Raw genomic sequence first — 27,277 nt, 5'->3', positions numbered from 1 at the left:
CGGGCCTGCCCCGCCGCGTTGGGGCCTGGCGGGTTCCGGCACTGGCTCCGCGCCCGGCCCGCCCGCGCGGCCCGCGGCAGTCGCTCCGGGGAGCTCGGCACCCCGCGGGGCTGCCCCGCCACCGGTGGGAGCCGCCCTCGGGCGGGCTCGGGCTATGCTCGGTTGCCTCCGAGGAATCTCCCGAGCTCCTGAACCAGCCGTTTACCCGGCGGCGGGGACGGAGCGGGGCCAGGAGCTGGCCGTGGGGTCGCGTTGCGGCCGGCCGGCCGGCCGGAAGGCACACGGCCTTTTAGCCAGGCTGGAGCGCTGCGGGTACTCTGCAAAGGCGTGCAGAAATTCACCGACGTTTTGGAGATAATTAAATGCGTAATACACGTCAAACACTCGGTGTAGAGTTCTCTCCTACGGTTATCGTGTAATTGACCTTCTTGAGGTTTCTAGACACTTAAGGCATGGGGTTCCTGTGAATAACCATTAGCTATTTTTTTTTTTTTTTTTTTTTTTTTTTTTCCTGCAACTATCAACTTGCTTTCCTGTCAGTTGTTTATTTATCTGATTTTTCCTCTTTTTCCCAGCCCACTTGCTCTTATTTATGATGGATAATGTTCTCCCTGTTATGTGTGAGCTTCTCTGATACTCTCTGCCTTTGTTAATCAGGTTAAGCCCACTTTGCTCCCTTGTCTTGAGGGAATTCACTGATTTAACATCACAAAATCTCATTTATTTTCTCCTCATAAAACTTACTAAAATACTGCAATTGGCTTTGCCAGGTGTCACAAGTTGTTGCAGACAAGAGTAGCAGACCTTTGGTGCTTGTCCTTGGTGACCACACTTTCATTGCAAATTTGCATTTTCTAATGCTACACTTGAAGCCTTTAAACCAATCAAATCCAAGTTAAAGTGACCATACCAACTAGTCAACACCTTCTGATTAGGTGCAGTTGGATTCGATTTTAATAGGTGCATAAATACGATTAAAACTCTCTACAAAGTCACTGGAAATAGTGCTCACAATTGCAGCATGCATTGAGGTTGTTTCTTATCAAGTCTCCAGTTGAACTGAGAGCTTCCTGAGCGGACATCTCTCCTAAATGACACTGCATAGTGACGATAGTAAAAGGGGAAATATTTTACAACCCTGGAGTTTTCTTCGGCATTCAGGATTTAGAAAAAATGCAGTTACTTACCATATGCCTACGGTCTTTTGGCAGAGACATGCATTTCCTTGCCTACTGGATAATGAAGAGGGACAGTATTCCTCTATTTCTGCTACATGTGTGAGTACAAAACCAACAATTATGTGCTTTGGTTAGTTAATAAAGCCCATGACCAGTCAATGTGTTTCAGTAGGCACAGTGTGCTACGTGGCCATTTCACATCGGTGGTACTTGCAGAAGCGTAATCCCTCTGTTGTGTCGGATCCACGACAGTAAGGATGGCTGCACTGGCTCCTGTACTTGAACTCTTCCCAGTACTGATTAAGCTTGCTCATACAGCAGAAAAGGATCTGCTCTCTCTTCCTGCGTTTGTTGCCTGCCAAGCTGTTGAGCTGGATGGGCTCCCAGAAGGCTCCAAAAGGCCCTGGGGAACACTGGCTATGCGTGGGGCTGCAGAGCAGGACCCTGCTCAGCTGTGGTGAGCACAGCCCCTGTCTGGGGTTGTGCCCTGGCAGCTGGGACTGGTTGGGTCATCTAAGCCCTCTCTAATGGGCCAGGCCCTGGAAGTGAAGGAAAGCTTGGAAGGCTGTTTGTTCTGTTTCTTTTGGACATGTGGCTAAAAGTTCCTGAGGGCAGGAGTAAATCAGGATAAGGAGATATGGAAGCACAGAATAACTTAAGAGTAGGCAAGTCCTTGGTAACTAACTTCCCTGCCTTTGTTCTGGTCCAAGTGGCTCTGAGATTGTGCTCATCCTCTGTGAAGCCACTCCTTCCCACCAAGGGCAGCGGTCAGCAAGGAAACAAATAAGACATGCCTTGTTATTTTCAGAAGTTTTTCAAAAAGTCTGGTTGGTGTAACTGAGCCAAATCACAAAATGGAACACTTTTGATGCAAATGTTAAGCGCAAATGAAGCAAATAATCTTGTTTAGGAGGCCATTTGCTTTGGAAGATTGATATGATGATGATCAGGAGCGGCAGCATGTTTTGCACTAACTACTGCAATGCAAGTCATGGGAACTCTTAAAACATATTGGAAGGAGAGCACTTGTCTAAAACCATTGTACAGTCTTCCTTCTTAGGTAACATTTGGATCTGTGTATGTGATGCAGAAAGCACACATTTTGAAATACTTGGTGACAGCTGATGAGCAATTGTTGCTTGCTATTGCTTCCTCCATCTCTGGTGCTGGTGGTCTGCTTCATCTTTTAATACTGTTATTCCCTTTGTTTTTCAGAGCCTACATTTTTTGAGGTTTTTGAGTACTTTAATTTGATCTCTTCTACTATCAGTGGTCACCAAAGGTGGGGTTCATTGCACCCATCCCAGACTCAGCTGTTTGCCCAGGTGAACAGACAAAGGCAGACTTCTCCATCTGGTGACCGAGATGGACACCCATTGCAGACCCTGTGGATGGTTGGTCATATCTCTGGATTTGAGGGCTTGGAGTTGGTGACAGATTCAGTTTGATGGAAAAACCCACAAGCGATTGATACCTGTATACCATTCCTGCAGAGTCTGTGGGATTTGTATTGTCTCAGCAGCCTGAAAATCAGAGTGCATGATGTTGGCTAAAATCCAAAGCCATACAAAATGTGCCAGCTTAGATCTCACCCTTTTTGTGTCTCTGTAGGTTTTGGCAGTGATGTTCCCCTGTAGGGGCGCTAATCTCGACAGATAAGGGGTTGTAAGGCACAGTTCAGTTCTCTGTTCTTTAACCCTCAAGCAGGGTGGAGCAAGATAGGCAAGGCTGTTTGTTGCACCTGTCTAAGTGCACTGGCAGTAGACACACAAGCACAAACACCATACACAAGCAGTTTCTACTACCTTCTTGGTAAAACAGCTGAGACTATTTTGGTGCTTGCTCATAGGGGTTGTACAACAAACGTAGTGTTTATATTACTGAACTTTTGAGATTCTCATAGAAACACGATACAGAAAGGTGAATGCACTGTTATAATGAAGGGTTGAAAAGATGGAGGGTTTTTAGATTAAATTAGTTTTTAATATGATACTCAGCCTGCTATGCAGCCTTTTGCCAGGAGTGTTGTGTCTAGCAGTGAGAGCTGGGTGAGTTGTGCCAGTAGTGGAACCCATTAGGATCCACACCAGTAGCCCAGGGAATGAAATGGAGCATTTATCTGCTTAGGAACAAGGTTGCCAAAATACACTGCTATAAAATGTAGGGAGACATCAGCTGCTAAGTTTGCTTCTGTGTGACAAGCAAATGGGAGCTGATGCTCACTGATGCAACTTGGAGGAGACAATGGGACTTCTACATTTTCTCCAGTCACGGTTTGGGGAAATGCTAGGTCAGTGCAGGTGGGCATGGTGGTTGAAGGAGGTGGGTTTGCCTTTCCCCTCCTCCTGGCAGCTTTCTCCTCTGGGTGCTCTTTCCAGTTCTCCCCCAGCTGATGCAGTGTACAGCCATGTGGCAAGAGTGGATCTGGGTGAAAATTAATTAGCTGCCCCCAAGCCCCTTTAACCCTGCCTACTTATGTCCTAGCAGAGGACACTTGTCTGGCTGGAGAGGAGCAGTGTGGGGATAGAAGGCACAAGTAGTGTCAGGCACAGGGCAGGCCTGTCTAAAAATGACTGAATTATCAGTGTAAGGATCTGTTCTGGACACTGTGAGGTCAGTTTTGCAATGTCAATGTTCCCTGATTGTATTAAGTATTGCCACCTGCATGCCCCTGTTTGCATCTGCGCAATCACTTTACTTTCATGGTGACTGTGGGCACTCTGTTTGGGAAGTTGCAGCTCACACAAAGCACTGTCCACACTTGAGCAGCAGTAGTATAGACTTCACATTTAGAGCACTATAGTGGAAAAGTTACTGTACTTAAGTCCAAACAATTTTGGCCTTGTGTGCCAGAGCTTCACTGGATTCAGCACACCTCAAATACTGTCTTCTCAAAGTAACTTTTGAGCCATATCATCTGGGGTCTGATCGAACTTAGGCCAGCAAAATCCACTGGTCTCCCAGATTCTCTGGAAAGCTGCTAATGCATGCATGCATCTTGTACAAGGGGAAGGCTTCCCTCTGCTGCTCCCTGTCCCACTGGGGCTCGACACCGGCCGTTCTGTGCTGCCTCGTCCCAGTGCTGCCCAGCCCCAGGGAGCTGGGAGTCTACAGCATGGCTGTGCTCGGTGCCAGCCCTCGTTCCTCCCTTCGAAGGCAGAAGCAGGCCGGCCACTTGGTGCTGCGGGCAGGTCCTGCTTCTCGCGTGCGGTGCTCTGGGATGAAAAGTACCTGTGCTCCCTCACCACCCCCTCGCAATCTGCCCTGGCTTGGGGAAGATTGTGTGGTGGTTTTGCCTCCTTCATGTCATGAAGGGAAGGTGTAGGCTTTGACGATTTTTATCTGTTCTGCATGTACTGGCCACTGACTGTAAACATAGTTCTGAATTTACCTAGCTAATTGTTTTTTAAGTCATAGATGAAGTCATAGTTTGACCTCCCATATAACCCAGGACATAGTATCAGACCTCGTTTAGCTTCAAATTGACTCGTTCACCTAGCTATTTTTGAGGTTTGCAATTTTAAATTGCAAACTTGATGGTTCTCTAAGAGGTGGTTGGTGAATATAAATACATTTTTTTGCAGTGAAAGCCCTTGTTTCTTGATTGGATTTGTGATCTCTTGCTCAGAAGGAAAGGGACAGATTTCATTCAGACACCCTGCAAACACCTTTGTGGCTGAGACCAGAGAGATCCTTGAGTGTGCACTGCCTGTCTCTGAAAGAGCAGAGCAGCAGGAGGAGGAGATGAGAACTGAGGCTTTCTTAGCCCTGGTAAGAATGAACTTTGGTGGTTAATATTACAAAGCCTCTGAAGCTTGAGGCTCATGTGTCAGGCTGCACAGTAGGAGAGAAAAGCTTCTGCTTCTGTAGGAGGTGATGTGAGAGGGCTGCCCAACCTGTGTCACAGCATAGCAGTCATCCTGCCCAGACAGCTGAGGAAGGTTCCCATGGCTGCAGCACAGCAGCTCTCCTGCTCTGGGAACCCACGGACAATGTGCAGGTCAGCCCAGCATTTGCATCTACAGGAGTGGGCAGTAGCAAGTGTGCTGAATTGGAAATACAAGTGCCATAGTAGGAAAGATGGAATAGAGGCTGGCAAGAATACATTGTCACTGTGTGTCAATAGTCACCTGTGTCAATAGTTTTCAAGTTTGTGTTTCAGTCTTTGGGCGTTTAACTGAACTCTAAATGGTAGCTTCATCCTAAGCTGAAAACGTGCCTTTCTACGTGACTGGCTAAAATTAACATAAGGTTGAGCAGCTCTTTAGCTCTAACCCATTTGTATTTACATCAGCTATTTCACTTAACACGTTTTGCTCTGTTATAGTATGCAATCCAGACAATTGCAGAAAGGAAAACTGGTTCACAGTTCTGCAGCAGTGTAGCACTCTACTTCTTGGCATTGTCAGCTCTTTCACATTGTGCCTGCATGCAGTGTGACATCATACAGCTGGAAATGACAGATTTTGCTGCAGTGCTGCAGCCTCGTTACGTGTTGAAGCAGCATCTGTCAGACTTCGTTTTCATATTTACTCTCAAAATAGTTTTTATATAAATTGCTTTTATATGTGTTATCTGGGTTTTAAACTACTGCACTGGCTTATGGCTTCCCTGCTGGGTGACTTTGAAAATCACAGGCTACATTTCTAAAGCTGAAAGGAGGCTGCAGAAACTCCAAGCTTACGCTGATCATCTGATTCTGCTGCAGTACGTTCAGCTGCTTGTGCCTTTGAGGTGCCTGTGCCTCACGTGGGAGTGCAGTGGCTTACCTTAAAGGGAAAATCTGATGAAACTGCTTCAAGAACTTGTTGTTACAAGTGACATCTTGGTGGAATTTACCAGAATAGAAATGCGATTCCTGACCTAGGATCTGGAACAGAGCTGAAAAAACATTAATTCCTCAGGTAGTGTGAATCATTTGGAAATAGGTTTGTTTTTACTGGAGAACAACAATTCCTGTATGATCATAAGTAACTGTTAATACTGCATTGTGGTAAGAATTAACTGAGAGCAGTTGGGAAATCCTAATGAAGCTTCTCACTCCATTGTTTGTATCACATCCTGTATATCTATTTTTTCGGATTGTTTTTAGTGTTGTTGAATGTGTTGTTAATATCTTAACATAAAGGTATCCTATATAACATGTGGATGTTGAAATTTCTCTGAGATTTGGCTACAGAACGTGATAAAGTATCTGCAGAAGCTCTTAAATTCTCTTGATCTTGCCACTTATGTCATGGTTTGTTTGGAACAGGGCATTTCTTTTTATCTGAAACAAATTGTTAGAGATGCTATGCAGGAGAGAGTGGGTGCAGAATGATCATCAGTGATTTGGAAAAGCTATGAAACTGAGTTTTTGAAGGTGAGTGCAGAAGCAATGCTATAACCTGCTGGGGAGGCAGAGGGGACTGTTCTCCTGCAGTGACTGGAAGCTGGGCTGTTTGGATGCTGCAGACTGCAGACAGCAAAGGTGAGCTCCAGAGAGCTGGGTTAGGGATGGATGTAAGGTTGGCTTTAGGCACAGGCATGGTAAAATAGCAACTGCTGCATGCAGAAAAACAGCTGCACCCTGTTGTCTGCTTTGGCTGTTTTTTAGTCCTGGAAAGCCTTGCTGTCATTGGGAATGGGTTGTCTCCGGGGTGGGATGACAGGTCCTCCCAGCATCAGCAGCAAGGCACCTTGGCTCCAGCACAATGCTCCTTGAGCCTGGGTCACCTTCCTCACATCTCCCAGAGCAGTGGTGGCAGCCAGCCCTGTCCTGCAGCACCCTTTCCCTGGCTGTCTTAAAACAGGAACTTGCTCCTAAGCCCCTACCCACAGATCCATACCATTCACCTTTCAGTTTTGCCTCCATTGTCTATGGTTCAAGCTTGCTTGCAGTGTAAGACTTTTTTTTTTTCCGGTTGTTCTCTGCTCAGTGCTGGCGCGATGGTGTCTGAAGAGTCATGTCCTGGGTCTGAAGCATCCAGCCAGGGAGTCAGGGAGTATTGCTGATACAGTTGCAGAGCTTGAGTATTTGGTGTGGGAGGTGAGGAACTGAGGTTCCTGGAAGAGGCGAGATTAAGGGAGTGTCTGATCCCCTTTTCCTGGTGCCCCCACCATGGAGAAGAAACAGTTGAGCTCACGTCAGTGGTGTGCGGTGAAAGGGTGCGAGACAATAAATGGAGATTGGTCAAACATAGGACAGGGTCCCAGGGGTTGTGGTGTCACAGTCCTTGAAGATTTTCGCAACTTGATGGAGCCCTGAGCAACTTGCTGCACCTTTTGATGCAGCCCCCTTTGGAGCAGGAGCTGGACTAAGCTCTGTGGTATTTGGAATTAAGTAAATTCATCACCTTAGTGGCAACGTAGATGAGACACAAAATGCAAATTTCCCAGTTCTTCCCTCCTTGGTAGAAAGGAACAGTGCTGGGCCGGAAGCTGTGTGGTCCCGTCTCACTACAGCCAAGCCTGTCCTTCCTTCCTGTGAAACATCCTTCCTTCCTTCAGTCCAGAGAGTACAAGGGGTAAAAGAACACAAAAATAACAACACAAGGGAGTGAGGTTAGCCAGCCATGCCCTGGAAAAGTGCTAGAGGGAGACCCTCTGTTGCCATTTGTGGCTTGCATTTGATTTTTCATTCTCCACTTCTTAAATGCCTTGTCAAAAAAGCGTGTATCCTCTCTTGGCTCTGATCTTCATTTAGTAGTGGATTCAGATAAATTAATGCTTCACATTAAACCTCATTAGCATCCTGTGTAATGCTTGCAGGAGCACGTGTTCTTCAGGAGCAACAGAATTTGTCCATCTTCTCTACAGAGTGCCTATTGTCCATTGTCCATCAGATGCCAGTGGACTTTAAAAACGTAAATGCAGGGTGCCTGAGAACTGCTTCTTTCTTATCAGTAAGGTATATCTAGATTGTGGATTTTCTATCAGCGTGAAACTGAGAATTTGGAACAAAGTTTTTCCATAGTAGTATTGAATTGTTTAGGCATCTTGAAGCCTCTCAGCTTTGGCCTCATGGACATGAGGCTCATAGGAGCTCGGTGAACTTGAAAGTTCATGATGTATTCAGTCCTGTGGGATAAGTACCACTCAGCACCTTCCTGCTGGAAATCCTGGCCTGCACTTCCGACCCACAAACAGCTTTTAAGGTGCTTGCTGAAGGAGGCAGCTGGACATTAAGGAGCATCTTCCCACTGTGCAGTTACAGCTTTTCTTTCATAGAGTCGGTGGCAATCCTAGTCAAAAGTAGCACTTTCTGCAAGCTATGGAAGATAACAACTCAGATTCCTTTCTGGATAGAGGGATCAGGTTTCCCTTTGGCCCTCTTCTACATTAAGGAGAATCCCTTGCTGCTGAATCCCTTGCCCAATCATCAGAACTCAGACCTCAAAGTCAGGTAGAGCATCAAGCCTTTTACCTCATTGTTCTCAGACCAGCAAAGAAGCTGCAGCACAGTGAACATGTTTGGTCTCTGCCTTCTAGTACAGTAAGACCCTCACTTCTTTTGGCAGTTTTTCCAGCCTCTGGTGCAATGTCCCTTGTATGAAACACCCATCAGTCTTTTGCAACACTCAGCCTACAGGTGAAAATGTTCTGTCCATGAATTCATCCAGGATTTATTTTGAGCTGGCCATTTTCAATGGCCTGATTGCCTCATATCATCCTGGCAGCTTCTTTTGGAGCCCTTCTGTTGTCTGTGGAGAGTGACAGGAGGGTGTATGGCTCGTGGCCTGGCTGCCCGCACTGTTCTGTGGCAGCTGGACTGCATTCTTGAATTTCCCTTTCCATGGCTGCCTGTGGGATGTGACGCTGCAGCAGTTGTCTCTTCCAACGAGGGGCAGGGACCCCTAACATTATAGGAAACGTGTTGGGTACTGACACCCACAGCAGAAGAGCTGCTTTGGAAAAACACCAGTACACCTGCAGAAATGCTGCTCTGCTTGGTTTGTACATGTGCTAAATTTTCTTCTGGGTTCTTTGCAGTGTGGGGCAGACAGCATCGCACTGTCTTATTAGTCTTTGAATGTCAGTTTTGAGGTTAATGTGTTTGTCTCCATGGCTATGAGTATGCTCTCACAGAGGCATAAAAAAGCTCCTTAGAAAGATCCAGACTGTCAACTGTTTGTAAAAGTTATATTTTTTTGTTACCTGAAGATATCTTCAGCAATAAATTGAATACAAAAGACTCCTGTTAGGGTCTTCCAGTCTACCCAGCTGTCTTCATTGCATAAATTACATTTAACAGAGTGACATAAACTACTGAATACCTCTTTTGACTTTGCACTTGCCAGTGAACAAAACTGATATATTCTAAAGCTGCAGGCTGGGAGCTTTGGGGAGAGAAAGGTCTGTTGTTATAAGGAAGTCCCAGCTCATAGTCAATGTTTGTGATACAACTAGAGGACAGGGTTCCCAGGAGTTTGACTTGGGAGACCAAGGAGGATTTGGAGATGATTCAGTGTGTTAACCAATCAGACTTCATTCACAAATTGTGAAATGCTTTGTCTGAGGTCCACCTAGTTCAGATGACTTCAGGGAGGAATTACTGCTTTGCTGCATGTCTGAGTCAGTGCCTACAGGCGGGTGAGGTATCTCCGGCTCCTGCTTAGTGGAGCGGCTGGGCTTCGTGGTGACTTGTCATGCCTCATCTTGCCTGCTGTTGTTGTGCTGTGTCTGGATGGCACGGAGAAGGGCTCACTAGGAGAACTGCCACCCAAAAAGTGCTTCTGAAAGAGACCCTGATCAGGCGATGGAGTCTTGGTTTAGTGGCAGCAGCCAAGGTCTTCCTTCAAGTGGAGAATGGGTTTTATGAATTGCAAAAGGAGCACATGGGAGGTGGTGCTGCAGAGAGCTCTTCTCACTTTGCTGAAGGATTCCCTTTGAGCAGCTGAAGGATGCTGCTGGAGCAGGTGATCCTGCAGTGACATAAGCCGAAACTGGCCAGCCTTCATGCCAGAGGGGTTTCAAATGGTGGACCACTTCCTTCTCCTCTCTTCATACCAGCGATGTTCACCCCTGGTGTTCCTCATCTCACTGAGCTGAGGAGTGCTGCTTGTCTCTATCTGCTCTAACAAATGCTTGTCCAAAATTTTTAGTGTTTCTGGTGCTGCTGGGCTCATGCATGTGTGTGAGCTGATGCAATTCTGTCACAGTTGGCATGTGTGCATGCACTGTGCTGCAGGTAAAGACAATGTTACCACAGGAAATTTACAGTTCAAATCAAGTCTACACCCTAGTTTGCTCTGGGAGTAACAGCCACTGCACCTGTAACCCAGTTCATCCTCACTGGCTTCTTCAAGGCACCCTTTCATGAGTGCACTGTTACTAATTGAGCCTTAGTCCAGCCCGATGCATTTTGGTTGCGATTGCATGTTGGGGCAGGATGCTGAGTAGGACTGCAGAAGTGCTGCTGTCCAGACATCGTAATGCAGCGTTCTGAAAGAAGAAAGCTGAATCGTTCTGTGAGCAAACAGTCCAAACATGTTATTCAGATACATTATAGGGAGACTTATGTCAAACAACAAAAACTTCCAGTGTGCTGACTACCAGCTGATTTCACAGCACCACGTTAGAGCACAGTCATAAAATCATTAACTTGGAAAAGACCTCCTCTGGCACAACTTGACACCATTCCCTCTTGTCCCATCACTGGTTACCTGTGAGAAGAGGCTGAAACCCATCTCTCCACTACCTCCTTTCAGGAAGTTGTAGAGGGCAATAAGGTCTCCCCTGAATCTCCTCTTCTCCAGACTAAACACCCACAGTGCCCTCAGCTGCTCCTCACAGGGCTTGTGTTCCAGGCCCTTCACCAGGTTTGCAGCCCTTCTCTGGACAAGGCTCCAGGGCCTTGATGTCCTTGTAGTGAGGGGCCCAGAGCTGAACGCAGCACTTGAAGTGCAGCCTCACCAGAGCTGAGTACAGGGGGACAATCACCTCCCTGGTCCTGCTGGCTGCACTACTCCTGATACAAGCCAGGATGCACAAGACAGGATGCTGTTGGCCTTCTTGGCCACCTGGGCACACTGCTGGCTCATGTTCAGGTGAGCATCAACCAACACCCCCAGATCCTTTTCCGCTGCACAGCTTTCCAGCCACTCCGCCCCAAGCCTGTATCGCTGCATGGTGTTGTTGTGGCCAAAGTGCAGGACCCAGCACTTAGCCGTGTTGAACCTCATCCCATTGGCTTCTGCACATAGACCCATCCTGCTCAGGTCCCTCTGTGGGGCCTTCCTACCCTCCGGCAGAACAACACTTCCCCCCCCCCACTAGGTGTCATCTGCAAACTTACTGAGGGTGCACTCAATTCCCTCATTCAAGTCATCAATAAAGATATTAAAGAGAAAAAGCTCCAACACTGACCCCTGGGGAACACCACTGGTGACCAGTCGCCAGCTGGACTTAACTCCATTCGCTACCACTCTCTGGGCCTGGCCGCCCAGCCAATTTTCGACCCAGCAAAGTGTGCACCTGTCCAATCCTGGACTGCCAACTTCTTCAGGAGACTACTATGGGAGACCATGTCAAAAGCCTTGCTGAAGTCTAGGTAAACTACATCAACAGCCTTTCCTTCATCCAGCAGGCAGGTCACCTGGTCATAGATGAAGATGAGTTTGGTCAGGCAGGACTTGCCTTTTGTGAACCTGTGCTGACTGGGCCTGATCCCCAGGTAGTCCCACACATGTTGTGTGATTGCGCTCATGACGATATGTTCCATATTCCTTTTGTAACTCAGTTCATGTTTTATTTCCTTGTGCTGTAACGTCAGTTTGAGGGGCTGCGTGGTGCCTTCCAGAGATGCTCAGAACTAGTTCTGCATGCACAGACTGAAAGGAAGCACAGGGCAAATTGCATAGAGAGGACAGGAATCATTTCCCAAAATGTAGCTTGGTTGGACGCTTGTCTCAGCTTTTCACAGAGGGTTTTCCTTATTAGTACTGAAGAGGAAACTCATGAGCTGTGGATCACCATCATCAGTGCTGCTTTATATTTGTGTCATCCTTGGCATGGGTTGGCCCAGACCTTCCCAGACCTAAAGGGCAGTCATTCCTGGGAATGACTCAGGAGTTAGCACAAACAGGGACTGTCCTGTTCAGAGGCTAATAAGGTTTGATCAGACGGGTTTTCATTCCATACTAGTTGGACTTGGGGCCAGAGAACCGATCGAAGCAAGGCTAATGCACTGATATCCTTAAGCACTCTCTTTGGTCAACAGCGTAACAGTGGCATCTCTAAGGGGCCATTCATCTAGACAGCCTTAGGCAGCAGCCTTAGATCAGAGGATCATATGAACAATTATCTGTCAGTGCTGACCGCTTTTTTTTTTTTTTTTTTGTCACATGGGAGCACCAACTTCTCCAGGAAGATGTGAGTTTAAGTTGAAGTACAGATACAGGAAGGTTTTTGGAGGTAAACCATTTCTGCTGAGATGCTTATGTAGGTGGGAGCTATCAAGAATTCCATTATGTTTATCCTTCAGAAATTCTGCTGGAAATTGTGAGCAGTCAGAAGTCTCACTGGTGGAGAAATGGTGCTTTCTTCTGTCTCACCCTTTCTCAGTCCTGTGCTGCTTATTTTCATCCTTGTTCATATCTTGTACTCCTTTGTGCTGGCACGTTTTTCTGGCCACTATTTTTTTCCTTAATGAAGGTCATTTTAGCACAGACAAGTCCTGTGTGAATGTAGGGGATAGGAGTGTGTGAGTATGTATGTAGCAGAGGGCATTATGCATCTGGGAGTGAGAAGACATCAGATTTACCTCAGCCAGCATGCTCAGGGATGTCCCAAAGTATCCTAACACTGCAACTGCTCAAGCAGTGCAAGTGGCAGCAGGCCTAATACTTGTGTAAATGGCCAAAGCAGAGTGAGTATAAGGATCCGAACTGGTACCAGAAAGGAAACTCTTGAGCATGGACCTCCGGAAAGAGTTTATAAACCTTGTCACAAACAAGCAGTGAAAGAAAAGAGGACCCTAGGGAACCCTTGAATGCACACTATCAAATGGTACCTCTTCGGTTAGACTACCTGAAAAGAAAAAATAGAGAGTGCTGGTTCCCTTCTGGAGCAGTATATGTCCTGAGAGCAATGTATCTAGCAAGAAAATTTTCAAATGCTGTTTTATTTCAGTGGGGTATACAAAACAATGTTGAAAATAGGCCATGGGGCTAGCTTTGCAGCAGTGCATCAAAAGATCAGCCAAGACTGGTGGGGAAGGCTTAATAGTGTTGGGATTCAGCATGATGCCTTACACCCTTTCCTGAGTGAATCAAACATGCTGTGCTGTGGCTGGCAGGGTTGTGGCAGCAGCAGGCAGCCTGGTTCCCTGTAGTTAAGGATGATCAGCAGAGCTTCTGCTTTCTTCTGAAATATGCTTTGAGCCATGAGGAAAGCAGCCCTGCTGGTCCTAGAGAGAGAAAAAAAAAAAAAAAAGATAGAAAGCTAGGAGCACACATTGTCATGTTGAATGCTGGGGATAGCTGGGATTGCATGGGTGGCGATGAGAGACGTATCCCATTTTTCTCCAGTTGTGCTGTTGAATGGTGCGTGCTGGGAGACTTTAGCTGGTTGTCTTGTGCTTAGTCTCCCTGTATGTCTGCACTGCAGCCACGTTGCTGTCTTAGCCTCCAGACACTGGTGCAGGTGCGAAGTACAGCTTCTTTTGTACCTGTGCTCTTTGTTTTTCTAAAACTCTGCTCTTTCCCAGCTTCTGTGATCTACTAGGAGTTTGCTGAATTGCATTTCTATGCCAAGGCTGGGCAGGCACTCATGGATAGGTTGGTTGACTGTCTGTCCTTTCATTTCTGTTCAAGGCGTATGGTCCATTAGCCAGTGCAGTGCAGTCAGTAGCTATGGCAGCTCTCCAAGCCGTTCATGTGACAGGTGTAAAAGAGCTAAAAAACTTCAATTTTCCACTTACAGACTTTATTGATTGAGTTCCTCCAGTAAAGAAGCCACAGGAATAACCAGTTTTCAGTATTGTGTCCATGAGCTCATTTTATGGGAGGGCTTCTGGAGCGATCCCCATTTTTCTGCGGGGTTTGTAGGATCTGTGTGGAAACATCTGGATTGCTGAGCAAGCCTTTTGGCCAGGAAAGCTCATAGCAACTAAAGGAGTGGTTCTGCAAAGGTGCTGGCTTGGATGTGCTTCCCCTACTCAGTCAGGAGAGTGGAGTATACCCTGTATCAGGTGAGGTGTGGAGAAACATGCAATACCCTGTAATTTGCATGCCAACAGAGATCTTCATTGCACATGTGGCTAGGGTATAATGCTGAAGAATATGAAGGTTAAAGTTGCCCGTGTATAATGAATAAAATGATGTGGAGTACTTGATGTTGATCTTATTAGGCATATGGAAGCAGGGATGCCTTTCCCAGCTCTGAAGATGCTGCTGGATGATAAATTGCATGGGTTTATGTTTTTGGGTACTGTAGCCCATCTGTGGTATGGTGCTTGTCAGATGTGCAGTGTTATTCCTGCCCTTAGGGCAGGACTGACCCTGTCTGACCCGGATAGGTGTTTGGGGCAGGACAAGAAAAGAGCCCAAGAAGATGGCAGGAGATCTAGTGGATCAGAGCAAGGGTTTACCTGTCCTGTGTCCTGTCTCCACAGCAGTGGCTAGAAATGGATTCCTAGGAAGGAGGTGGAAGATAGGTCTTAGATGAAATTTCACCATATGCTAACTATCTAGGGAAAAGAGAGCTTTAAGAAACTTCAGAGCTTTAAGAGGTAGACTGGAGCGATAGGGGTAGAGGAAAAGGAACAGGGAGTCATCAGCAGTCATTCTAGCTGATACCCATTGGTTTGTGTTTTACAAACAGCAGTGAAGAGCACCTCTCTGTGCTACTACTCTCCAGATTTGATAGCTCTGCATTAATAATTCCTCGCCCAGCAGCTGCTCCTGTTTCAGACTGAAGGGTCTGAACCTTGGCAGTGTCCTTAACACACAGCATTTCTGAGATGGGTGAGACAGAAGCCTACAGCACTTGAGCCTGAGTAGTGGTTTTCCCTCCTGGTTTACATTATTTTTCTAATACTCCGTTTGTTTTTTTTTTTTTTTTGTACTGCTATTAACATTGAACGGATGTCTTCATAAATACCACAGTATCCCTGAGGAGCCTCTTTCATTGAAAGGGGCAATGCTGAAGAATTTGATATTAAAAACACTGACAATTGGGTACAAAGTAGACAACAGTAACAAACAAAAAAGCTGGCAGACAGTTAGGAAACTTCAGAGAGAGTGTGAGGCCCTCCTAGGATGTTTATCCTGTGGCTTTCAGTTAGCCTGTGGGTGGTTCAGTTCCAGGCTGAACCTTGATGCCAGAACTTGTTACGGGGGTGAGCAGAAGTGATGGTGACATCTGTAGTCCCTAAATTACTGGCAGTGCTGAGCCTGGCTGAGGCAGAAGGGAAGGATGGAGGAGTTAAGGAAGTGGAAGACTTCAGTGTGCAAAAAAAAAAAAATCATAAAGGTAGCACTGAGCTACAGCTACTTTTCCCATGCTGTATGCAGGGTGCTGCCAAGTTTGTGACTTGCTGAGGGATGCCCACATAGTGTTTGTGAAATCAAAAGTAACAGTAAAATCTGAGGACAAGTAGCAGCATGGGACACTGAGTCAAAGAAGAGCATCTTCCTCAGCTTTGATTTGAGTGCAGTATGGGATGTTTTTCTTGAAACTTTGAAGGCAGAAAGGTCTGTGATGTAATGAGATCCCCAGCTGTCCCACCCACCTACTCTTTTGCTTGCCCACAAAAAAGTGTTGCTAAATTCAAATATAGGGCAAATGAAGATCTTCTCAAAAGAGATAACTTGTCTTCTGCATGTGCAAGTCGTTTTTTGATACCTGGCAGATAGGAACAGCATGCTGAGAGGCTTTAAAAGTATTGCCATGTTTCTGATCAACAGCTCCAGAGCACAGGTAATTTCTTGCTCCAGGATTTCCAGTGAGGTGACGTCACCAGCTGCAGAGCTCTGATGCTTATGGGGGGATAACTGCCATCGTGTGCTGTTGGAAGGAAGATGCTGTACCTAATGACTGAATGCTCAAGCTAGGTCTCAGTGAGCCTTCACTTGTGAATGTGTTCAGTGCAAGGCAAGCAGGAAGGGGAGCCAAAGGAGAGTGGCAGGTTAGAAGAGAAAGGCAAATTCTATGCCGTACATGGTAAAGCAATGCTGACTGTTCAAACCTCAGCACTGCTCCAAGCACCTGCTAACTCTGAGCAACTGGGGGTGGCTTTATGCTCTGCTACTTTCATATTGGCCCTCCTAGCTCAGGTCCTAGAGTAGAGGAATTTCTCGTACAATACAGCACAAAGGAATTCAGTGGGTGATTGGAGTGTCTGTGTAGGGTCCGTGTGACTTGGTGATGTACCAGATCTTCTCCTGTATCTGCAGAGCCTGCTGCAGTCTCCCACACTTGCTCTAGATATTGTTTGGTGTTTTTGTTTTAGTCTTCTTGAATGCTGTGGTCGTTGTGGTTATTTTCGGCTGCAGTCTCATTTCATGTCTCTAGTCTAGCATTGTATTAGTCAATATTCAAACCATTTCCAGATTGTTTAGCTTATTCTGACTTTTAGAATTTCCTTTCTCAGCAGATGCAGATGTTTCTGAGACAGTTTATCCCCCAAAGTGCAGACATCCCTAAAAGTCACTTGGCATTTTGCCTTTTTGTTCAGTGGGGCCAGGGTGCCCTTTTCCCCACTGTGTAAGCAAACACATCATCTGCCTCTCTTCAGCTGTGCTGGGACGTTAGATGCCTGCAGCTGGTGTGCAGGATTAATGACATTCCAGTCTTCGTGGACTTTGGCTCTTATTTAGTCTGAATATATTTTTTAATACTTTTTTTTTTTTTTTTTTCTGGAGTACTTTTCTCCTGTTCCCACGACTACATATCGTTGCATGGGATCAAGAACAGGGTGCCAGAAGGAGCTCATAAAAGGCAAAAGCAAATTAGAAACATTTTCCTTCCTTCTGTCTTTAATTGACTGAAGGCTCTGGTCACAATATCTTTACCTGCTACAAATGGTGACCCCTGTGTCCTTTTTCTGTATAAATGACAGAAAAAAATTGCTTACAAATGGAAAATGACATGCTGGACTTCTCCCAGCCTGTTCTACCCTGGGGCAGGAAAGAAAAATCCCAGTGATGCTCTCTCTCATCATGTTGAACTGTGATGCAGACATGAATTGTCAGTAGCATTACCACCTTTGAGCATGACATGTTCACACTCCCTTGTGTACGTATACAACAGCAGAAACCCTTTAATTAAAACTACAGATGCTTATGCACACAGGGCAGATTCCAACTAACACACCTAACCTACATTTCAGATGGAAATGTGCTGAAGTGTGGTCTAATCGATTTTCCCCCCTAACCTGTTTGGCCAGACTGCTAAAAGGAATCCCCAGGTTTTGCTGATATATGTCTCTAGGGCAGTCCTTGTGCCTGAAGTGACTATCAGGCTCGTAGCATTATTGACTACATACGCTGGTGACCTATGTTGCCTAAGGCTCCCATTCCCCAGGTGTGCACAAACACTCCCAGCATTGTGCTCAGTGTAAAAATACACTTCCCACGGGTATTCTGAGTAATGGTTTAGCAGAAAATAGAAAAGGGAGGATCTAAGCTTACCTAAGCATTTAGAGAGGTGGAGGAGGGAGGAGTATCAGGTGTATGTCCCATCCACAAGAGCATGGACAATAACCCTACTCTGTCTCTCCCCTGAAATTAGACCACTCATCAGCTGTGGAATGCAGACCTCGGCCTGTGTGCATCTGACAGTGTGGAGGACCCTGAGGACTCCAAACTGCAATGGGGCAAATTGCGATTCTTGACTCTAATTATAACTGTGTTTTAAGCTATGGACTTTCTATTTGTTGTGACAAGTGCTGTTCTCCAGAGACTACTGCAAACCCCTACAGCTTCAAGAAGAGAAGAAATAAATGAAAAAAATGGCTGTAGGCCAAAGCATTAATAATTCTCATTCATCTTTAGGATTGGTTAAGGCTGAAACTTAGTGTATGGGATCCTTCATTACCTTTTAATGATTGGTAACATAAAAGACCAGCAGTGCCACCAAGGGGGGCCTGGGCTCCACCAGTCACAGTGAGGGAGCGTTGTTGCAGTATCAAAGCATAAGTAAAAAGATAAAAACACACAGATTAAGTGCAAAATGTGTTTGTGCAAGATAACAAAGTCCTCTAGTACTTTGCAGATGTGCAGCTGGCAACATGTCTGTCTTGGTTTAGTGGAGAGGATAGTGAGAGTAGGTGCCAACAGTCATTCCCACATGGGCATGTTGGGGATGTCCTAAAGCTTGTGGGACTCCATTATCAACAAGCAATCAAACCAAGGAACAGGAAATGTAGAGTAAGATGCTTCTGTGTGTTTGGAGAGGAACACTGTCATGCTCCTAAGGACTTCTGACAGAAATTACCTATACAGGTCTGACGTAGTAGTTGTTTAATTACAGTTCCTGAAAGGAAAGATGGTTATCTCCCAATTCATAAAGAGTTTCAGCTAGCACAAGTGTTTCTAGCTAAAAGCTTTTCGTCTCCGTTCCCACAGGTGTGAAATGACTGCGTGTGTTTTGTGCAGGCAAGTTAATATAGTCCCAGCAGAAGGTTATATCCAACGATGCTGCTAAAGAAATGTATACATAATGCTATAGGTAATGATTAGCAAAACCGAGTGTGCAGACAAATATAAATTTAAGAGCATAGCAATTGGGAGTTGTGAAAATACTCTAGTAAATGTCTTGAATACCAAATTCTCACAAATGTCTAACAAGATTCCTTGGCCAAAACTGTGGCTTGCAAGAGCACTGGAAGACAATCTGTGCTAAACAGGGGAGAATAAAATTGATCATGTAAATTCAAAAGAGTGTTAGGAAATGCAGGTACTTGATGGGGAAAACCAGAAAGCCCAAATGGCAAATCCATGAGGAAAAGTAGAACTAGAAAGAGTCATTTAAATAGCAAAACAGGCAGGGGTTTAGCTTCTTAACGCCATGGGACTCGTTTTGAGAAACCTGGTCTGCTGGAGGCTGATAGGGTTCACCTGTCAGAGATGGGGAAGAGCATGTTCGGTCCTTGGCTTGCCAGGCTGGTGAAAAGGGCTTTAAACTAGGGTTGCTGTGGGGGGGGGGAACCTCAATCCATCCTGCTCCTCACAGTCTGATGCCAGTGTCAGTGATAGATGTCCAGAGCTTGGAAAGAGGTCATGGATCAGCAGGAGAGCACCTGAAGAGCAGCACAAAAGAATTCTGGCCACTCCAACCAGTAAGTCAGCTTCATCTGGGGCCCAACTTAAACCCATCCTTGCCAACAAGGAGGAGCTGGTGGGGAATGTGAAGCTCAAGGGCAGTCTCGGCTGCAGTGACAATGACATTGGTGCAGTTTAGGATCCTGAGGGCAGCAAGGAGGGAGCACAGCAAGCTCGCTACCTTGGACTTCAGGAGAGCAGACTTTGCCCTCTTCAGGGATCTGCTTGGTAATACACCAAGCATGTGACATGTAGCATGTGACAAAATGCTGGAGGGAAGAGGATCCTAAGAAGGCTGGCTGATACTCAAGGACAGGAACTCAGGAGTGAGGTATCCCAACAAAGAGGAAGTTGGGCAAAAACACCAGGAAGTTGGGTAAAAACCTGCAAGGATGAACAAGATATGCCCAGCCAAACTCAAGCAGAAAAAGAAGGTCTGCAGAGGGTGGAAGCAAGGACAGATAATCTTGGAGGGATACAAAGGTATTATTCAAGCAGACAGGGATCAGGCTGGGAAAGCCAAAGCCCTGTTAGAATTAAATTTGGACAGGGACACAAAGGGCAACAAGAAAGGCTTTTATAGGGTACACTGGTGATAAAAGTAAAACTAGGGAAATGGTGTGTCCTCTCTGGAAGGGAAATGGGAGACCTGGTCACCTGGGATGCAGAGAAGCCTGAGGTACTCAATATCTTCTTTGCCTCAGTCTTCATTGGCAAGATCTCCAGCTACATAGCCCAAGTCCCAGAAGGCAAAGTCAGGAACTGTGAGAATTATCATTCCACTGTAGGAGAAGATTAGGTTCAACACCAGCTAAGGAACCTAAAGCTGCACAAGTCCATGGGACCTGATGAGATACATCGACAGATGCAGAGAGATCTGGCGGATGTAGTTGCTAAGCCACTGTCCCTTATATTTGAAAAGTCATGGCAGCCTGGTGAAGATCCCATTGACTGGAAGAGGGGAACCATTACCCCCATTTTCAAAAAGGAGAAAAAAAGGAAGAGACCTGGGGAACTACAGCCCAGTCAGTCTCACTGCTGTGCCTGGCAAGATCATGGGGCAGATCATCTTGGAAACTGCTCAGGCACATGGAAAATAAAGAGGTGATTGGTGACAGCCAAAATAATTTCACTAAGGGCAAATCATGCCTGACAAATCTGGTGGCCTTCAGTGAAGAAGGCCCTCACCTGCCGAGCTCTGCAGAAGCAACCTGCAAGAGCTGTGGCCTGAAAGTCAGTGCTGCGCACAAGCACTGCTGAGAGTCCCACATTTGAGCCCATGTGAAGCTCCTGCAGGATTGCATCCTGACAGCCAGTCTGAAATGCAGCTGCTGTTACTAAAGGCTGGGCCTTTCTGTGCTTCCTGACCAGTGCCTGATGCTGAGTTAACCATTAACTCCCTTCTCCAAGGCACGCTGGGAACAGTGTTGTTTTTCGTGGTGCTGCAAAGTTGCTTTGCACTTTCTTGTGACATTCTGGTGATGTTTCTTGATGGGATCCTTCCTGGATCTGAACAGCCTTTCCTATTTGCAGCCAAAGCTGTCGGTCGCTCAGCAGGGCTGTGGCGTATGTGGCCTTTATGATCTGTAGGCAGCGCAAGGGAGGGTGGCTCAGGCATGGGATGTGACCACCACAGTGAGGAAGTGGACACGTGTGCAGCCAAGTCAAGACACCCCAGTACATACAGGGGACCTGAGGTTCCTGTTCATTTGCTCTTTGCTCCTTTCAGCTTCCTGGTGTGCATGAGACTGAGCAAATACATTGGTGAGAGTCATCCCACAGAAGAGGGACCACAGGGTGCCTGGTGTGCACAGCGGGTGCCTGATGCATGCCACGGGTGTCTGATGTGCACTCTGGGTGCCTGGCATGCATGGCAATTGCCTGGTGTGTGCCACTGGTGCCTGTTTGCACTGCAGTCCCCTTTGCCCATCAGGAAATGAATCACCTTCGATCAAAGGCTTTGTGCTGGGGCACAGCAGTCTCCTTTACCAGCACTGCCTCCTCCCCACATCCTGCTGTTCACCTCTTGGCACTGTGAAATAGGAAACTCCTGAGTGTTTCCTCTACAGAGAGCTCTGACAGAAATGCTGGAAGTCACATCCTGCTTCAAGACAGACAGCCTGAGCAAGGGCACAGGTCAAAGAGCTGCAGTCACCTCCCCTTCCACATGCTTGCATTAGCCCTTGCACACTTACTGCATGGGTGGGATGTACCTGAAGCCCAGGACAGGACAATGCTGAAGTTGATAACCAGAGGAGGATATCTTATCCTCCCACCTCCATCCTGGCTACCCCATGCTGAGCACAGAAGGACCGTTTAAAAAAAGCCCTGCCATCTCCAACCTGGGAAGAGAGCTACAAAATTAGTGTGTTAGAGCTTGCCCATATACTGCAATTGCTGCTCATCATCATCATTGTGGCAACAAGGAATAGAAGCATGAGTATTTGCAACTGCTCCTCTCTTGGGTGGGTGAATGGGTAACAGCTGATGGCACTGGCAGCTTTTGAAACTCCATTGGTACAGCATCCTCGGGACATAATTACCACCCAGGTAAAGTCTGATGCCAAGTAACGTTGGCTGCAGGAGAAATACTAGAGAAATACTAGAAGTGATGGGCAGTGCTGGCTGGCAGCAGCTCTCAGACTTCACCGTTATGCTGGAGCTCCTTGTTTCTTGCTAGAGCAGCCAGACAAGCTGCACGCAGCAGTCCCTTAGCAGAGACATGAGGGAGCTTCTCCCTTCCCTCACCTCTATGAATCAAGGCCATTCACAACTAGTGGGGGGGGGCCCTGCATGCACTGAGAACCGCCTACTCGGTCTTCCAGCCCCACTTGCTGTCAGCCACTGAATGTCTGGGGGTCTGTATTTTCTAGTTTCCAGGTCTTATTTATGGTCCATGAGTCTCCATCTGTAAGCAGTCTTCAGGAGACATGAATGGCTGAGATAAGAGTTGTTAGTTGCGTGGGTACATGTCTGTGTAGGGACCTGGCTCCTGCATGTGCTTGACCCAGGAGCCTGTGCAAAGGCAGGCTTGTATCAGCTGCTGACCCTGGCTGTGAGGGGCTGCAGGGTAGGCAAGCATTGCCTGTGCAGACAGCAGAGGACACTTCCTTCATCAGCTATTGGTAACAGGCTATTTTTGGAAATTCTGTATAACCAAAGTGGTCCTTCACAGTTTATTTTTTCCTAATTTAGCACTCAGAAACATGCTTATTTATTTAAAAATCATATTTATATTTGTATATGTATGTATATGCATATCACATACATAATACGTATATTCTGAGCTTCCCTACTCATTTTAAGTGTCTTTTCTTTTAGGGTGAGTTGCCTCTCTCCAGAGAAAGTGTAACATTACAGGAATACACAAAGTGTTAAGCACCCAGACTGAGCAAAGCTTCTACCTAAAAGGAATAAAAAATAAACATGGCAGAATTTACAGGTTATAAGGAGACCTCAAATCGGCATCTACGATTCAAATTGCAGAGTCTTAGTCGTCGCCTTGATGAACTGGAAGAAGCAACCAAAAATCTCCAGAAAGCAGAAGATGAGCTGCTTGACCTCCAGGACAAAGTTATCCAGGCAGAGGGCAGCAATTCCAGCATGTTAGCTGACATTGAAGCCCTACGGAAAAGAGTGCTAAAGATTGAAGGCAAGGATGAAGAAATTAAGAAAGCTGAAGAGCTTTGCCGGTTAATGAAAGAAAAACTTCAAGAGGAAGAGAGCCTCACCCGAGAACTGAAGTCAGAAATTGAACACCTGCAAAGGAGAATGGCAGAGCTGGAGAAACTGGAGGAGGCCTTTGGTAGGAGTAAGAATGACTGCACACAGCTGTGTCTTAGCCTCAATGAAGAAAAGAATTTGACCAAAAAGATATCTACAGAATTAGAAGTACTTCGAGTGAAAGTTAAAGAACTTGAAGCATCCGAAGACAGGCTGGATAAAACCGAGCAGAGCTTAACGGATGAGTTAGAAAAACTGAAATCTTTAGCACTAACCTTTATCAGTGAAAGAAAACATTTTAATGAAAGAGAAAAGCAGAATGAGAAAATAATCCAGGAGCTAACACAGAAACTAGAACAAAATAATAAACTAAATAGGGCAGATCAAACTAGAAATGCATCCAACTTGCTAGAAAGGTCATCAAATAATCTCCTTGACAGAAATGATTTGAGAATTGAAGATGACTTGACTTCTGCATTGCCTTCTAAAGAGACCAGAAGGAAGGGAAGTGTGGATTACCTAAAACATGTAGAAAATGAAACCAGGAATAAATCAGAAAACCAAAAGAATAAAAATCATGAAGACAACAAAGTGAAAGATCTCACCCAAGAAATTGAGAAACTTAAAACTCAGATCAAACATTTTGAATCTTTAGAAGAAGAATTGAAAAAAGTGAGAGCCAAAAACAATGACTTGCAAGACAGTTACTTGAGTGAACAGAATAAAAACAAACTCTTAACTGGTCAGTTAGAAGAAATAAAAATGCAAATAAAGAAACAGAAAGATCTGGAAAATGGAGAGGTTGAAAATGAAGATACGAGCTTTTCTAGCAGGGGAAAACATGACAGACCTAAATACAGAGGTGTTGCAACAGATTTAACAGCCACCAGGCACAAGCCAAGGGAGGTTTCACCTCAGCAGCGCCGGGAAAGAGTAAAGAACAGAGATTTCTCTTTCAGTAACGACAGCTACAGCCATGGTGGTAAGCAGGTACCCAGTCCGAGTTTAATGAACAGAAAAGCAGGAAAAGCATCCAGTGTGGATGCTACTGCAACAGATATGAAAAGACTAGAAGAGAAATCTTCAGTTTCCACTTTTTCATGTGGTCAGAAGGAAGCCTCCATCATGCAGAATGAGGGGAAAAGATCAAAGGAGCAGCCATCTGTCCTCAGTCGATACCCTCCTGCTGCACATGAGCAGAAATCTTGGAAAACACCTTCTAAACCTGTTGGTGACACAGGTCTGAGATCCAAGGCTGAAAAGCCATCTCAGACACTCCGGGGCAATTGCCAAACCAGCACTGACATACGGGATGACAAGTTGAGCAAAGGTGAATTAGTGACTTCTTTACCCGAGAAGCTGAAAATAAGCCAGGCAGAAGTTAGTGACATCTTGGGGGACACACTGCTCCCCAGGGGTAATTATTCCTCTTCCAATGGCATGGCATCAGCATACAGGTACCACCTCTCTTCCCACACATTGGCATCAGATTGCATTGGCACTAAAACAGAAACAATGAACAGCTTTGCAGCATCACACAAGCAGCCCTTAGAGGGAAGGGCTAAAAAAGCAATAATATACCAGGAAAGAGAATTCACAGACATGTCACTTGAAAACGCAAAACCTTCACTAACAAAGCGTTCACATCACTCAAGGAGTCAAGAAGACGTTCTACAGATTTTTACAGGTCCTGATAAAGAAGACACAGATCAGTCTTCACCTTCAGCAACAGATCATGTAAATGCTGGCTTAAAAACAGACTCCGAAACCATACAGAGTAGTCATGACAAACGTAATTCAGATGAAGAAACAGGAAGAAGCAAAAAAACATACACTCAATCAGATTTCGAGACAAGGAAGAAAGCCAATTCCAAGCAGTTCTCCAATTCCAGGGGAGTTTTTAGAGCATCTCTCTTTGAAAATGACAAAAACACTGTACATGATGAAGACTCCACCAAGTGTATAAAACCATCAGATGCCAGCAATGGAGGATTTAAATCCAGAAGGTCATTCAGCCCAAGAGAAGCTCTGAGATCAAAAGCCATCATTAAACCTGCAATTGTTGAAAAGGACATGAAGGCAGTCATGGGAGGGACTACATCTGAGGCAGAGTCAGAAAAACAGAAGTCTAGTTTTAAAATGGTAACAAATAAAATGACAAGCAGCATCACGATCTTCCCCTCAGAGCCAACAGCTCCAAGGCTCAGTGCAGACATAGCAGCAAAGGAGAAGCATGTTACCACCAGCAATGTCAGAGTTGCTCTGAATGAACCCTCACCAATAACTAACAATCTCTCCCAACCCTTTGAGGTATCAGTTAATAGAAGTGCTCTGAAATTATCTGAGGCCGACAGAATTGGAGAGACAGGTCTGAGAGGTAGAACAGAAACAGTGGTCTCCAGAAGCAGCATTGTAATAAAGACTACTGAACTTTCAGAGAAGAACAGTGAGTTGCCTTCAGAGACAATCAGCTCAAAGAGCCATGGCTCTTCAGATGCAGTTTCGTCTGAAACAAAACATGTGACTCTGAGAAGTTCATGGAGAACAAGACAAGGCTTACATTCTGTGGAGGACTCTCAAATAAAAGTAGAGAAAAATGTAGCTTCCAGTACTACAAACAAGTGCACGTCCTCAGTGGACCTCTCCGAAACAGAAGGGAACAGTGCACGAACAAACTCCTTGGAGCAGACCTCAGCAAGAACCAGTGTCACAGCTAATTCCTGGAATGCCCCTGAACTGGGGTCCCGAAGGACCAAAAGTAACTTAAGTGCATCAGAACTGCTAACGCGCAGGAGCTACACCAGTGATCCTACAGTGGCTTGTACATGGCACCAAATTACATTACCTGTAAGTGTGTTACATTAAGCACTCTTGCCTTTCAACTTGTTTTAAAGTTGTCTGTTAGTTGTAGGGCACTTGATTTGGAATTCTTACAGCTTATTTCCTGCCCTCATCCAACTCCTGTCAAACTCAGTGGAATATCTTGTAAAAAGTATGCGTAAAGAAATCTAGATTTCTTGAAATTAGATCCACTTGCACTGATCTTTTAATGCTATGTGAATAATTACAAACTGGTATCTATTTGGTCTTTCCAAGATCAGAGAAGATACAGTCACAGTGTATGTAGGATATGATAAGTTTTTCAGAGTGGCTTTGTATGGCACAGTCAGCTTGGAGAACCACCAAAAAAATGAGGCAAACGAGACTTTCATAGGGTTGTGCAGCTTTAGCTCTGTTTGGTAAGGGCTGCATGATTTTCTGCATGCAAAACCAGAGCCCACTTCTGGACTCTGGTCTGGAAATGCTTCCTGGACATCTCCTAAACAGACCAGTGATGGCTGGTTACATGAGAGGGTTGCTACCTCCTTGGTCTGTATCAATACACCATCTGAAAAGTGAGAGCCACAGGTATGGCTTCCCTCCTTTCCTGTTCTTTTGGGTGTTACTTAATGAGGAATCCACCTGAGTGGGGGCAGAGAGTGGCTGGTGAGATGCACTTGCCAATAGAGTTGCAGACCCCAGCGTATTTTAAATCCACCCACTGGCACCAAGTAGCCCTCCGGTCTGTTAAACCATGTGCTGATTCCTACTGCACCTGCTGCCTCTGCTCTTTATTTAAAGCTGATCGAAGCAGCCACTTTCATTTTCAGCCACCTTAGGGGAGCCTAGTTGAGTAATCTGATAGGACTGTTGACAGAGGAGACAAATTCACAACCAGATGATTGTGGCATTGACAAAATGAGATAGTGCCGATGTACAAAATCATTCCACTTCTCTGGCAATGAAAGACACAGAACACTTTGCACCATTGCATTTACTCTATAGAGTCTATTGCCTAGCATTAAAATGTGCAAGTTGGCTTTCCAGCTGTGTTTGGACACTAAGAATGCAGCAGGCATGTTTGCTGGCATTCATCAACCTTGGTGAACAACCTAAATTTCCTGTATTGAAGGGGACAGTGAGGAATTGGATCACCCAGACAATGTGCTTGAATGGATATCATAGGGAGAAAGGTCTGTGCAACCCTACTTCTGTTACAACTGTAGTTGTGAGAGTCCAAGCGACAATATTCTCCCTGGCCATGGTCACGGGTGTGCTACAGGCAGTCTGTACTTCTCTTCCATGAATCCA

At 45.8% G+C, this 27,277-nt stretch overlaps 1 protein-coding gene across 4 annotated transcripts in view; it reads left to right on the top strand.

Moving 5' to 3' along the window:
- LUZP1 (leucine zipper protein 1) overlaps window positions 1-27,277 on the top strand; it is a 39,024-nt gene that overhangs the window by 691 nt on the left and 11,056 nt on the right. Inside the window, exons 1-2 of one of the 4 annotated variants that reach the window (XM_035345442.1) lie at window positions 1,212-1,277; window positions 22,745-25,993. In XM_035345442.1, coding sequence (XP_035201333.1) covers window positions 22,850-25,993 — 3,144 coding nt within the window. In that variant the 5' untranslated portion in view covers window positions 1,212-1,277; window positions 22,745-22,849. Of the gene's footprint in view, window positions 1-1,211; window positions 1,278-5,947; window positions 6,083-14,210; window positions 14,350-22,744; window positions 25,994-27,277 lie in introns of those variants that run through there. The other 3 variants (XM_035345443.1, XM_035345441.1, XM_035345440.1) reach the window with 3 other exon arrangements.

This window comes from Oxyura jamaicensis, chromosome 23, assembly GCF_011077185.1.
Source record: "Oxyura jamaicensis isolate SHBP4307 breed ruddy duck chromosome 23, BPBGC_Ojam_1.0, whole genome shotgun sequence".
NCBI classification, from domain to species: Eukaryota; Metazoa; Chordata; class Aves; order Anseriformes; family Anatidae; genus Oxyura; species Oxyura jamaicensis.
This window is presented reverse-complemented; position numbering and strand designations above follow the sequence as displayed.